This window comes from Mus caroli, chromosome 6 (genome assembly GCF_900094665.2).
Source record: "Mus caroli chromosome 6, CAROLI_EIJ_v1.1, whole genome shotgun sequence".
NCBI classification, from domain to species: Eukaryota; Metazoa; Chordata; class Mammalia; order Rodentia; family Muridae; genus Mus; species Mus caroli.
In genome coordinates this window covers 144197398-144211689 of record NC_034575.1, presented here as the reverse complement: position 1 = coordinate 144211689, position 14292 = coordinate 144197398, and the positions used below count along the sequence as shown (strand labels likewise).

Here is a 14292-nt window from a genome sequence, read left to right as displayed (position 1 = left end):
CTTCCTTCCTTCCTTCCTTCCTTCCTTCCTTTCTTTCTTTCTTTCTTTCTTTCTTTCTTTCTTTCTTTCTTTCTTTCTTTCTTTCTTTCCTTCCTCCTCTTCCTCCTCCTCTTTCTTGAGAGACAAGAGTCTTTTTTTAAAAAATGCCTATGCAGCCCTGTCTGTCTTGGAACTCTCCAAGTAGACTTGACCATTCTCAAACCCAGAGATCCACCTGCCTCTGCCTCTCAAGTTCATGCACCCCTATACCAGGCCCCTCATTACTGTTAATATTTTGCTGTGTTCCATTAAAAATTATTCATTTTATGCATTTGTGTGTATGTGGAGTGTATGTGCAGCATGTGTATGAAGGAGCTGGGGAATGTAGGTAGGACCCCATAACCAGAGCTGGATTCACAAATGGTTGTGAGCTACTACATAGGTGTTGGCAATCAAATCCAGGTCTTCTACAAGAGCAGTAAGCTAGTTAAGCCACTGGACTATATCTCCAGCCTCTATGTTTTTATATGTTTACATATGTGTACATATGTAGAGGTAGGTGTATATGTACATGTTCTTTTAAATTATTACTTATTCTTTGGTGGTTTCATACATGAATGCAAAGTATTTAGATTGTATTCAATCTTAGCTCCCCCCTCACACTCCTGTCTCTGTTTCTTCTGCCCAATGCCATTCCTTCTCCTTGCCCTCCTGTTACCCAGTAAGTCAATTAGGGTTGCCCTCTACTTGTGCAAGAGTGTATGGCTCTCTATTTCAGGATGGGCAACTTGCTAGGGCTGCACCTCCAAAGAAAAATAACTGTTTCTCCTCAGCTATCACCTGCTAAATGCTCTTCGGTTAACAGTGGGGCCTTGTGAGCCCCTCCCCTCTCCATATTTGGAGGCATATTGGCTGGCTTGACCCAAGGCATGTTATTTTAAACATGTATATGCATTGCTGATTGGTCAGTGCTTGTTCTTCCAACATCCTAGAGGTCAGGGCATTTCCCTCAACAGGGTTTTAGATAGCTCAACTCTGCTTGGTAGTTGTCAAGGTCATAGCCAATCTAACAAGTTTCCTACCACTTAATGCTTCCTGTTCTTTCCAGAACCTAATCTTTTTATGAATCTCGGACTCTCAAGAAGTTTCTGAGTATTCAGACTGTAAATATTTACCTGATGTCCTTGTGCGGTGTGTGGTTTATGAGTGTGGTGATGTTAACAGTATAAACATTCTTTCCCTCCAGGTTGGTGGATGACCGTTGTGTGGTGCACCCAGAGGCGGGGGACCTTGCCAACCCACCCAAGAAGTTCAGAGGTAAGGAACTTCCAGTTTCCACATAGGTTTTGCTGTTAAATTTGGAGGGATCTATAATGAATTATCTGATTTCTGTTTTGCATCATGGCATCTATAGACTGCCAAGGAATCCTGGTAATTACCTATGAAAGATGAACTTTTCAAGCCAGTAGATATAACTAGATACTATTTATTTATAGATTTCTGTGACAGTTATATTATACATGTCATAGTGTTTTACTGTTAGCTTGTTAATTCTCTTTATGAAAGTCCCATGTTGTGTGAATGTGGCGTTTAGAGCCATACACAGATGGCATGTGGTAACTAACTGTTGTCTTAGAGCTTCATGGTCTCCTTGGCTGAGAAACCAGTTGTAGCAGCAGGTTGATTATAACTCAGCTTCTGCAGAAGGATTAATGGGACCTGGAGAACATCCTAGAAGACAAAAAGTAGTAATTACAACATCATACAAACGTTAAAAGCTAGGATCTGCATATGAAAGAGAGTGTGTGATTTTGATCTTTCTGAGCTGTCACCTCACTTAATATCAATCTTGGGGTTCTATTGCTATGGTGAACACCAGGACCAAAGCAACTTGGGAATGAAACAATTTACTTCATCTTACATTGTTCAGGCTACAATGTATCACAGAAGGAAGTCAGGGATGGAACGTGGAGGCAGGAACTGATACAAGCAATGGGCAAATGCTCTGTATTGCCTTGCTCCCATGCTTGCTTGCTTTATTTTATTTTATTTTTATTTTTTATTTTTTTATTTTTTAAAAATTTAAAGATTCTTTTATTGGTTATTTTATTTATATTTCAAATGTTTTCCCCTTTTCAGGTCTCCCCTTCAGAAACCCCCTATCCCATTTCCCCTTCCCTACCTCCATGAGGGTGCTTCCCCACCCACCCACCCACTCCTGTCTTTCCACTCTGGCATTCCCTTTGCTTTTTAATACAATGCAGGCCCACCTGCCCATAATGAGCTGGGCCCTCCCACATCAGCCATTAATCAAGATAATGCCCCAGAGACTTAAAGGCGAGTCTGATACCGGAATTTTCTCAATTGTGGTTCTGTCTTCCCAGATGTCAAGTTGACAGAAAACAAACAAAACAAAACCCCATAAAATCAAAACCCCAAAACAAAACAAACCAACAACAAAAGAACAAAAAAACAACAACAAAACCACAACCAGGATCATATAATAATATCTAAATCCATCTGTTTCCTTGCAAGTTTTACACTTTCATTATGTTTATAACTTAGTAAAATTCCATCGTGTGTATATATCACATCTTGTTATTCCTTTAACCATTTTTGGAGACCTGAGCTGGTTAAGGATTCTTCTTTCTTTACATTTTCTCTTTTATAACACTTATTTTATTGTGTGTGTGCATGTACATGTATGCTCCCGAGCATATGAATATGTGCCACATGCATGCTGTGCCCATGGAGACCAAAAGAAGTGGGAGGTGATGGTGTCCTTTCTTTGCAAGAACAGCAAAAGTTCTTGCTATGACTCCATCTCTCTCTAGCTTGTCATTTGACTTTTGTTCTTTGTTTGATCAAACCCATTCTGACTCGGATGAGTTAGAACCTTTAAGTAGTTTTAATTTGCATGTCCCTGACTGGCTAAGGATGTTGAACATAAAAATGTATATTGATGGTTTGTGTTTCTTCTTGGGGGAACCATTTATTTCATCAGCCTATTTATTGATTGGCAGTTTTGTTTCATTCATTGATTGTTGAAGCTTGTCTTAGTCAAGCCTATTGTCTATTGTCTGTCTTAGTCACAGCCTTGAACTCACAGAAATCCCCCTGCCTTTGCTTCTGCTGGGATTAAATGCATGTGCTACCACAGCCTGGCGTATATTCTAACTTTTAACGTCCTTGTGTAAGGTCTGTCTAGCAAAGGTTCTCCTCCACTCTGTTCATTCTGCTGATGGTTTTCTTCACTGTGTGAAAACTTTTAACTTTTTGTAGTCCTAGTTCTTCATTTTTATACGATCTCCTGTGCTGCTGGAGTCCAGTTTAGAAAGTTCAAAAGAGAATTAGTCTCAAAACCAAACTGGGACAGCGCAGTATTTATGTTGGGGAAAAGCATGAATTTCAAGACCTTACTGTATTGTCTGGGGGCTTTGTCATCTAAAGTGGGTCACCTGTCAGGGGCCTCCAAGGGCATCTGTCACTGTCTCATGAGAGCTGAGCTGGATAGCAAGAACAATGCCCACTGATGAGCATTTGTAAGCCTTCAGTGTTCTCAGGGAAAGCTTTGCAGACACACTTTTCGTCTTTATGCAAAGGCAGTTACATTATAATGAAAGGGTACAACATGACTCTGTTAAGCGTCTTTGGCTCTGACCTTACTCCACCTTCTTCTGGAGCAGAAATCTCTTTCCTTTTCTTTCTACTTCTCAGTCATTGAATTTTACCCATAGAAGACGACTCCCTGAACAGCCATTGGATACTGTGGTTTGAGATATCCAAGCTCTCTCTGGGATCATGTGATCAAACTTGATTCAAAGGGTATCCCAGGTCTGTGCTGTGAGTTTCAGCAGCCTGATTCCTTGGTTCTCAGTAGGATTTGCTCTTTCCAAAAGCAGGTTGTGTGAAAGGGCAGATTACTCTGGAGAGCAGGAAGGCTTTGGAGGGTAACAGATCTGTGCTAGAACTAACAACCCTGTGCCCAGAGGCAGATGGACCCAGATGCCTGTTTCCTTGTTATCCAGTGGGCAGGAGTTCAAGGTGTGAATCATTGTCAGAGCTGGAGCCTGGTTTTCCTGTAATCTGATTCTTAGCTCACATCCCTGCTAGTTGGCTCTCAGTTCCTACTTCCACTTTAAAACTAAGCCTCTGTCTCTCCACTATCGCCAGAGAAGGGTGTCCTTTCCAGTTGGAGACCCAAACTCCCCTGGTCTGAAAGTCCAACTCTTTTCTGGCAGAGCCCAGCACAGAAGTCTCTGAGATTGACTGGCTTCTGTCCTGGTTTTCCCAACAGCCAGGAGCAAACTCTCCCAAAAGCTTCAGCCACGGGCATCTTGTTGCAGCTCTGTTGGCACTTCTGTACTCTGCCTGTGTCTGTTTCTCCTGCCCGCCTCTGCAGCTGTAAAAACCATTGCACGCCCTAGAGAGCTGACTGTGGGAATCACCCGCCTAGCATGTCCAGACTCCTCTGCCAAGTTTCCAAAACCGGATTGTTTCTTCCTTAGATGTTGTGAAGGAACAATAGGCCACCACCATCATAGCTCCTTGAGCTGGGCACATGCTCTTCTCAAGTGAATTTGAATGTTTTTCATTGTCCAGCAGTGAAATGTGACCCTAGCTCAAGTCCTCCAATTTCTTGAGCAATTACATTTGTTTTTTAGAACCAAAGTTCTTGATTGGTTGAAGTCATGAAGTAATGATTTCCCCAACCATGCACAATCTAGAAGTTTCCCATGAACGTGTCATGAGAAATTTTTCCTTTGGGGGCATGTCTAGGCAATGACACCCCCTTCCTTCTAAAGTTCCAAGGGCAAACCCTCGCTCTCCCTGGGAACCAATGGGTTTATCAGACTTATGCGCAGAGCATGGGTCAGGTTTACTGTAGGAGCGTGGGTGACCTTGAAGCAGCTACTTAGGAGGTCTGCACCGACCATGAATGACGTCTCCTCTGTGCCTGGCAGATGAGGTTCCCTGCCTTTAGGCTTCTTCAGCTTGTATCCTCAATCCCTTCCTTGAGTCCCTGAGGCCACGTGCAATTGTGAAATGGACACTACTGTCTGGCTGCTCAGGCAAGGGTTCAGTGGCCCTCACACCCATTCTTTCTCTCAAGGAGTGTCGGGAGTCCGTCAGCCCTGCTGTGATGGTCTTCTGAAAACAGGGACAGCCGAATGATGAGGAAGGTAACAGCTTGGCTAGGAGGACGAGGTCATCTCGGCTGTTTTATCAGCAGAGAAAACCACACTGTAACTAACAAGCAACCAGAGTTCCTCAAAGCCTAGTGTCTAGTTCTTTCTGTAGAAACCACACACAGAGGACGATGAGAAGGGAGACAGACTGGCTCTGTCTTGAGTGAGTTAAAGTTCTTTACCAGTCAGATTTGTTGTTCCATTTATTCTGCTTACTTGACTTTTATTTTATTGTTTTGAGCTGGGGTGACCTCTAATTTGCCACATAGATGAGGAGAGCCTGGGACTTCCATATTCCTGTCTCTGTCCTCACCTCTCAAGTGCTGGGATTACAGGTGTGTGACACCATGCTTGGTTTCCTCTGTTTTTGTTTTTCTATTAATTAATTAATTAATTAATTAATTTATTTATTCACTTTATATCCCAGTCACTGCCACCCCCACCTCTGTCCCAGCCCCTGCCTCACACAGTCCCTCTCCCTCTCCTTTTTCTCTGAAAGGGTGGAGCCCCCCACCTTGGGTATCCTCCCAATCCTGGCACATCAAGCCTCTGCAGGACTAAGCTTGTCCTTTCCCACTGAGGCCAGACAAGGTAGCCCAGTTAGGGAAACAAGGTCCACAGACAGGCAACAGCTTTAGAGATAGCCCCCTGGTGGCGCACGCCTTTAATCCCAGCACTTGGGAGGCAGAGGCAGGAGGATTTCTGAGTTCAAGGCCAGCCTGGTCTACAGAGCGAGTTCCAGGACAGCCAGGGCTACACAGAGAAACCCTGTCTCGAAAAAAAAAAAAAAAATTAGAGATAGCCCCCACTTCAGTTCTTGAGGGACCCACATGAAGACTGAGTTGCATATCTGCTACATATGTGTGAGGGGCCTAGGTCCAACCTGTGTATGTTCTTTGGTTGGTTGAGTCTCTGAGAGTCTTCTAGGGTCCAGGCTAGTTGACTCTGTTGGTCTTCCTGTGGAGTTCCTATCCACTTTGGGGTCCTTAGTCTTTTCCCCAAGTCTTCCACAAGACTCCATGAGTTGACTTGGGTCTCTGCATCTGTTTCAGTCAGAAGCTGGGTGGAGCCTCTCAAAGCACAGTTATGCTAGGTTCCTGTCTGCAAGCATACCAGAATATCATTAGTAGTGTCAGGGATTGATTCTTGCCCATGGGATGGGTCTCAAGTTGGGCAGGTCATTGGTTGGCCATTCCCTTAAGTCTCTGCTCCATCTTTGTACCTGCATTTCTTGTAGACAGGACAAGTTTTGGGTTGAAAGTTTTGTGGGTGAGTTGATGTCCATATCCCTCCACTGGGGACCCTGCCTGGCTACAGGGGATGCTGTTTGAGGTTCTATATCCTCATTGTTATGCTTCTCAGCTAAGGACACCCTCATAGACTCCTGGGAGCTTTCACCATACCAGGTCTCTGGCACATTGTAGAGATGCCCCCACCCGCACCCCACTCCCACACCAACTTTGTTTTTAAAAAGCAATCTTGAGACTCTGTGATAAAGGTGCCTATACAGGAGAATTGTAAAGCTGGCTCAGGGAACTCTACCCTGTTCCATGAACTTAAATCCTTGTGTAGCTGCTACATTTCTTGTCATTGTAACAAAAACCCCGAGAAGAGATGAACCAAGGGAGGAAGGGCTCACTCCGGCTCATGGTTAGAGACTTCAGCCTGTTGCCTCAGGAAAGACCTGATGACAGGGACAGCCTGGGACAGTGATGTAGGCTATGAAGGTGCCCACTCACATCTGGACAGATCAGTGAGCAAAGGAAAGGGCATTGTGGGAACTCTGTTGACTGGCACCTTTTCTCGTGATATTATTCTGAGGTGAGCCCCTTCCAGGCTGGCCTCCCGGCTCAGTCAGCCTGTCTGAAAGCATCCTGCAGACATGCCCAGATGTGAGACTCAGGTGCTTCCAAAGGCAGGGAGGCTGACTGTGACTAGGAAGCATGTCGGTTTGTGCCTCACAGGCCATTTGTCCACAGTAAGAGTTTGCGCTGTGTGTGCTGCTCAGTACTAAATTTCAGACTCATTTGACCGTGAGGGTTTTTCCACTCCTCCATTTTCCCCCAGATATCCTGTGCTGTATTTGGTACCTCGGTTACAATGCTTCTTCAGTCTTTATTGCTTTTGTCCTGGATGCTTTGGAAGAGGACAGCCAGAGATTTTCTTGACTTTCTTATGGATTGGCTCATTTTAGTGGTTTTGGTACAACTTACTGAAGTGGGGGTTAAGGTCTAGAGACACACACCACAGAGGTTATGTTCACACCTCCACGTCTCACAGGTCACAATGACAACATGATTTAGTCTTGTTTCCCGACCGATAGTTTCACATTCCCTATCTTCAGTGAAGAGAGTTACTTTCATCTATTTTATGTTGATTTTACATTGGCTTCTTTCCTACTTCCCTTTGTCTTTCTCCCTTTTCTGGAAAATTGTCTTGTAAGAATGGAGTTGTACAAACGTCTGTGTTTGTACACAGCTGGGAGGAGAAGCTGACGTACATGAAAGCAAGAGTGGGTTTAGTTTTTTTTTTTTTTTTTTTGTCCTTCTGTGACCCTAGGGGTGAGGAAACACAGGCATGAAACCAAGGAGCTTGTCCCCAGGAGGAAAGAGATGGCCTTGGGCCCAAGGTCAGGCTTTTTGGACTAGGAGAATGTTTCAACTCTTGAGATCCTGAAGTTGTTGACTCTTGCCTATTTCATAACCCACCAAGTCTATCACAGGGCTACTCCTGCCAAGCAATGGATGTTTGGAGGTCATAAGTCACAATGTTTCAGGAGTTGGAATTTAAAGGAAGAGTTTCTGGTCTGTGCAATGTAAAAAGCAGATGGTGAAAAATCAGGGGCTTAGGTGTAACCTGTGAGGAAATGTAACCTGAGCCTTTTGCTGGTGACCACAGATGGCATTTTGAAGGTAGAGCCTCACTCGTGCCTCCAGCCATGGAGGTTGCACATCTAAGCACACTTGTTAGTGTGTGCATGTGTGTGTGTGCACGTATGTAGACCAGAAGTTAATATTAGGTGTGTCCCTGTATCTCTCTCGTCCATATTTTTTGAGGCAGGATCTCTTGCTGAACCTGGAGACTCTCATTTCAGTTAGTGCAGTTAATCTGTCCCCAAGGACAACTGTCCCCAGTTACAGATGCACACTGCCTCCCCAGCTTTTTACATGGGAGCTGAAGGTTCAAACTCTGGTTCCTGTGCTTGGGGGGTAGGGACTTTACTCATAGATCCACCTCCTCAGGCTCCGGTGGTTGAACACACTAGTCTCTTATACTTGCTGCCTCCACCAGCCCAACACTTGCTCTGTGGAACTTCTTCAGATTTGGGTTTATATACTCTTTTATTTTTATTCTGAGACAGGACCTCAGGTTTCCCAGGCTGCCCTCAGACTTGCCATGTAGCAGAAACTGAGCTTAAATCCTTCTACCTCCACGCCCCGAGTGAGGGATTATCAGTGCCCACCATGCTTAGCATTAGTGTAGTGGTTTTTTCTTTCTTTCGTACACAGTGACAAACTATTTCAAGTTTGAAAACAAGCAGCATAACTTATTGGGCGTTTGATACTTTTATGCCACATCATGCTTCAGGCTCTCTAGGCTTTATTACTTTGTCACCAGAGATTGTTGCTGTTCAGAATTGGAGTTCAGAAATCCGAGGGCAATGAGGTTATGCAGCTGTCACAGGTCACTGACCTTTTGGGGCAGAGCTGAGACCAGGGCTTAAGACCCTCCCTATCTTGGAATTTTGCTTGCCTGGAAATTCTACCTCATGGCTTTCACAGCTGTGGGAGAACCTGAGCCTTCCCTCTCCTTAAGTATTTGTTTCTATCGCTATTCCTCAGCTCCTTTCTTCTGCGTTCTTGGTATGTTTTAACTCTTTTATATTGCTGCTAACTACAAATTCCTCAGGCGTTCTCTAGCCGAGAGGCCTGGTTTGTTTTCTGCCAAGGTCCTTGTGGGTGACTTTGACACTTGATATTCACCAAGGGCTGAACACACTACAGTTGACTTTATTCTGGAGAGAGGTCATCTTGGTCTTGGAGACCATATTTACAGCTCAAGGGAATTTCTTCCTTCAAGTTTTCAGTGAACCCGAACTCTGATGTAGTAATTTGTTGCTCAGAGAACTTTGGAAATTTGCAATGGATTCCAAGCCAACAGCTTTATAAATCTGTATTAGGACCTTTAAACATGCTTCACTGGGAAGTTACTTGGACTGTAGGTAGCAGTGTTTGTGAAGGTCATCGTGATAACCTTTGTCTGTAGCTTATCCACTACAACTAAACTCCTAATTGATGGCTGAAATGAGCTAATACGAGTTTACTTTCTTCAGTGAGAATTTAGAGAAGGGGAGGGGGAGTAGATTCCAATGCCTGTTTCATTCTCCTGTGGAGCTACATAGGATTTCAGAAATCTGTGCATTTTAAAGTGCCGGAGAGATGGTGTAGGCTTAGATTTTTCAAAGCCAACTTTAATAAGCGTTCTTAAACACTACTACCTCCCTTCTAGCCCACCGATTGAAGTTAGGGGAGAAATATGGTTAATAGGACAAAAGGGATGTGGACCTGTTTAGAAGTTGTTCTTTGGGGCGATTCTGATCTTCATTGTCAGGATACCAGCAGCCCAGTCTAAAACATCAAACACAGAAGCAGCACTCCAGTCTAATCGGCAAACACGAATCAGTAGCAGCGGCTCGATCTAGAAGAAACCATGAGGCTTGGCTGAGCCAGCAGACATCCAAGGAAGTGGCAACAAGTAGCTGGAATAGCACAAGAAGTTCTTTTCTCTCTATGAAGTGACAACAAGCAAAGACCAGGGAAGACCAGCAAAGTGTTGTAAGATGAACCAATGCAAGAGGGTCATTTACTGTCTATTGGGTTATATTTACACTCTTTCTAAGCATCACACATCCTCTCATGCATCTGCCTCAGCAAAGCATTCTCTCACAAGACAGATTCCAGGAAAACATCACATGACACAACCGAGTCTCACTTCAAGATGGCTCAGTGCTTAAGGGCACCGGATGCTCCCAGGGCCTACATGATTCCTCACAACCATCTGTAACTCCAGTTCTAGGGGAGCCAGTGTCCTCTTCTGACGTCATAGGCACCAGGCACATAGGTGGTGCCCAAACACACAAGCAGGCAAATCATCCATACACATAATAAAATAAAACAAGTAAATCTAAAGCACCTAGTCTTCATTAGGAGGAGACTCTTGTGGTTTCTGAGTGATAAGGAAAGAAAGGGCAGATTGGATTGTGATGTTTAGTTACCCCCTTTATGAGTAAGAAGTGAGAGGCTAACAAGATTGCTCTGTGAGTAAAAAATCCTGGAGGCTCAAAGGCCAGTTAGCTAGGAGCACACTGTTGCAGAGACAAGAAAAAACCCTGCTCCAGCTGAAGGCAATAATGAACGTCTGAAGGTTGTCTTCTGACCTCCACATGTATGCTGTGGCAGGCACATCATCACCCATAGACACAGTTCATGCACACGTCTGCACACACACACACACACACACCCCAATTAATAAATTGTGCTGTAAGTTCATATGCCACAATTTCTCCTTTCAAACTGTGTGTGAGGTTATTGGTCTAAATTCTTACTAAGTACCAAATAAATATCATTATCTGAGCATTTTAATAGCTAACACTACAAGTTAGAAACAGTAGAGAGTTTTGGGAGCTGGCTCAGTAGTTACGCACCCTTGTGGAAGACCTGAGTTAGGTTCCCAGCACTCAAATGGGTGGCTCACAATCACTTGTAACTCCAGCTCCAGAGAATCTGATACACTCTCTGGCCTCCCTGGCCTATACAATATCTGCATAACTAAAAATACATATTTTTTTTCTGTTTTTAAATTTTATGTTGTGTATGGGAGTGTTGTACTGCATGTATGTGAATGTGTACTATGTGTGTGTGGTACCTGCAGAGGCCAGAAGAGGGCGATGCTTTCTTGGTGCTGAAGTTACTGTTGTGAGCCACTCAGGGTGGGTGCTGGAACAGATTCTGGGTCCTCTGCTGGAGGAGCCAGTGCTCTGAGGTGGTGCTGAGCCATCTCTCCAACTCCAAAGCAAGTCTTTTTTTATTGTTTTAAAAATGTGTTAAATATGGAAATTCTCAATGTCAACTGCTTAGAATAGTTTCCATGTAAGTACGGTGGTGGGCTGAGGATCTTCCATGCTAGAGTGGCTTGGAGAGAGTCAGCAGAGATCTGGAATGTGTAGTCTCATAGTGTACCATGTGATAGCATTGCTACACTCCAGACAAGTTGGATATAAACGTAATTCTCGAGGAGTTTGTAATCTAATGAGGGAGATAAGAGCTGTATTCAAATACTTATACCTCAAGGTAGGAAGAGATAAGGGCTAAATAAAAAGCTATGGCGAGGTACTGTGGGTGGATGGAAATTTAACTTCCGGCTTTAAGGGCAGCCGGCGCTTCTTAGTTAGGTTGTCTAGGAAGGATTGGGTCTGAGGTGGAGGGGCGCCTGGGTTTCAGGCCTATAATTAACCTTTTCATGAAGGTAATTTAGGAACCATTATTCCTACCTCGCTCAGAGGACAGCTTTCCGGAGTATGTGCTTCTCTCACTACTGTTCCTATCTAAGTGGCAACGATTGGTGCACACAGCAACATCCTGATGCCACCCTGAACCGCCGTGAGTTCAGTGAGCCTCTCTTGAGTGCACCACAGATGAAAGCACCAAGCTCTGCCACTGCCGTATATCTGGCCTGGAGCAGGTGATTGTAAGTGAACCAACAACTGATTATGATAAAAGATCTATCAGCAACGAATATTTACCTACTCCTTACTGTATGCCAGTTGATTTTCTAACTGCTTTATATCATTAAATTATTAATACTATCTAACCTAATGAGTCATATTTTAATAAAATTTTATTAGCCTTTGTAACGGAAATCCAAAAGCCACACCTTCAAAACAAACCCAAAACTGGTCCAATTGTTGTGTGACAGACACAGTATATATGTCTACTCACCCCAGAGATGAAACTCACAACAGACCAAAGTAACAATTGCACTAATGCCCTATTCGAGGAATCAATGCATTTTTATTGGGCTTACTAACAGGAGTGTTTCCTTAGGGTTTTACTGCTGTGAACAGACACCATGACCAAGGCAACTCATATAAGGACAACATTCAATTGGGGCAGGCTTACAGGTTCAGAGGTTCAGTCCATTATCATCAAGGTAGGAATTTGGCAGCATCCAGGCAGGCATGGTGCAGGAGGAGCGGAGAGTTCTACATCTTCATCTGAAGGCTGCTAGCAGAATACTGACTTCCAGGCAGTTAGGATGAGGATCTTAAAGCCCATGCCCACAGTGATACACCTACTCCAACAGGGCCACACCCTCTAATAGTGCCTCTCCTTGGGCCCAGCATATTCAAACCATCAAAGGAGTATGGGTGAAAGATTACTTACAAGGAGTAGGTATAACTCGAAAGCAACTACATCTCCAGAAAGCCAACCCCAATGGGTGAGCTTTGGCAGCATCCTTCTCTCTGGGGTCTGGCTGCTCAGAGCCTCTTTCCTCAGCAACTGTTCAATTCCTTTTCTAATGCCGGGAGGGCCCCAAAGCCTCTTCCAGGTTCGTAGTCTCTCTGGTACCTACATTTTAGTTTATCTACTGGTTTTTACCAGAGGCTCCTGGAGCCAATGTTTCAATTTGGAGATAATGTTGCAATTCAGAGGAACAGGCCATATATCATCAATGACTTATATAGGCCAAAGGTTTATTTATCTTTCTCTTAATAGCTGCTAGGTGACAAAGCTGGGGCAAGTTTAATTAAACACTCTCCAGAGCCCCTCTGAACTTACCATACTAGAGGCATGTATAACAAGATTTGTTTTGGAGCTGGAGAAACAGCTCAGTGGTTAAAAGATGCTGGCTGCTTTTCCAGAGAACCTGGATTAGGTTTACAGTACCCCCAGGTGGCTTGCAACCACCTGTAACTCCAGTTCTGGGGAGGTCAGAAGAAGATGCTGGAGCCTCTGGAGCTGGAGCCACAGGTGGCTGTGAGCTAATCAGGCGCTGGGGACTGAGCCCGGATTCTATGCAAGAACAGCAAGCGCTGAGCTATCCCTCCAGCCCCACGGTAGGCATATTATGAAACGCCGTGTTGGCCCAGTTCTTACATTCTTTATAGCATACATAAAAGTATGTGCAGTGGGAGGAAGAATGCCACATACCTGTTTATTATTATTTTAAATTTTAATTAGTGTAGTGGCTATTCCTGGTTGTCAACTTGACTATATTTGGAATGAACTACAATCCAGAATTGGAAGACTCACCAGTGACCCTTATCTGGAGGCTTGGAGATAGAAGTTTCTGATCTGGATCTTGGTATGGAGCTCTTGAGGCATAGTGGCTATGGATTCCAGAAGATTAAATCTCCGAGTTCAAGGTCATCTGGGATTAAAGGTGTGGTGGAACACACCTTTAATCTGGGCTACACCTTCTGCTGGAGACAATATAAGGACATTGGAAGAAGGAAGACATCCTTCATGTCGGGAGAGTGTGCAGGAGAGGAGAACCTGAGTAGAGTGGAGGACAGAGAGGCATGGCCGCCATGGGAAGGAGCTGGGGACAGTGATGAGGTCCCTGGGGCAGAACCCCACAGAAGCAGAACTGCAGGACATGATCAATGAAGTAGATGCGTATGGTAACGGCACAATTGATTTCCCTGATGGCAAGAAAAATGAAAGACACAGACAGTGAAGAAGAGATTAGAGAAGCATTCCGTGTGTTTGAAAAGGACGGCAATGGCTATCTTAGTGCAGCAGAGCTTCACCATGTGATGGCAAACCTTGGAGAGAAGTTAACAGATGAAGAGGTCTAAGAGTGTCACGAGTTCCAGTACCTCTAGCAGTGACAGTTCGGCCAGTGAGTCTTCATCAGAGAGTGAGGCATCTGCCTCATCCTCTTCAGAAGACAGTGACTCAGATGAAAGCCTTCTCCTCCTCCTCCTCCTCCTCCTCGGACTCAGACTCAGACTCCAGCTCCTCCAGCAGCAGCAGCAGCAGCAGCAGCAGCAGCAGCAGCAGCAGCAGCAGCAGCAGCAGCAGTTCTGAGAGCAGGTCTGATGATGAGCCACTAAAGGAGA

General features: G+C 44.5%; 1 protein-coding gene across 1 annotated transcript in view; it reads left to right on the top strand.

Moving 5' to 3' along the window:
• Itpr2 (inositol 1,4,5-trisphosphate receptor type 2) overlaps window positions 1–14292 on the top strand; it is a 394656-nt gene that overhangs the window by 25297 nt on the left and 355067 nt on the right. The window contains exon 2 of the mRNA XM_029478274.1: window positions 1226–1296. Within this exon, the coding sequence (XP_029334134.1) occupies window positions 1226–1296 (71 nt within the window). The remainder of the gene's footprint in view (window positions 1–1225; window positions 1297–14292) is intronic.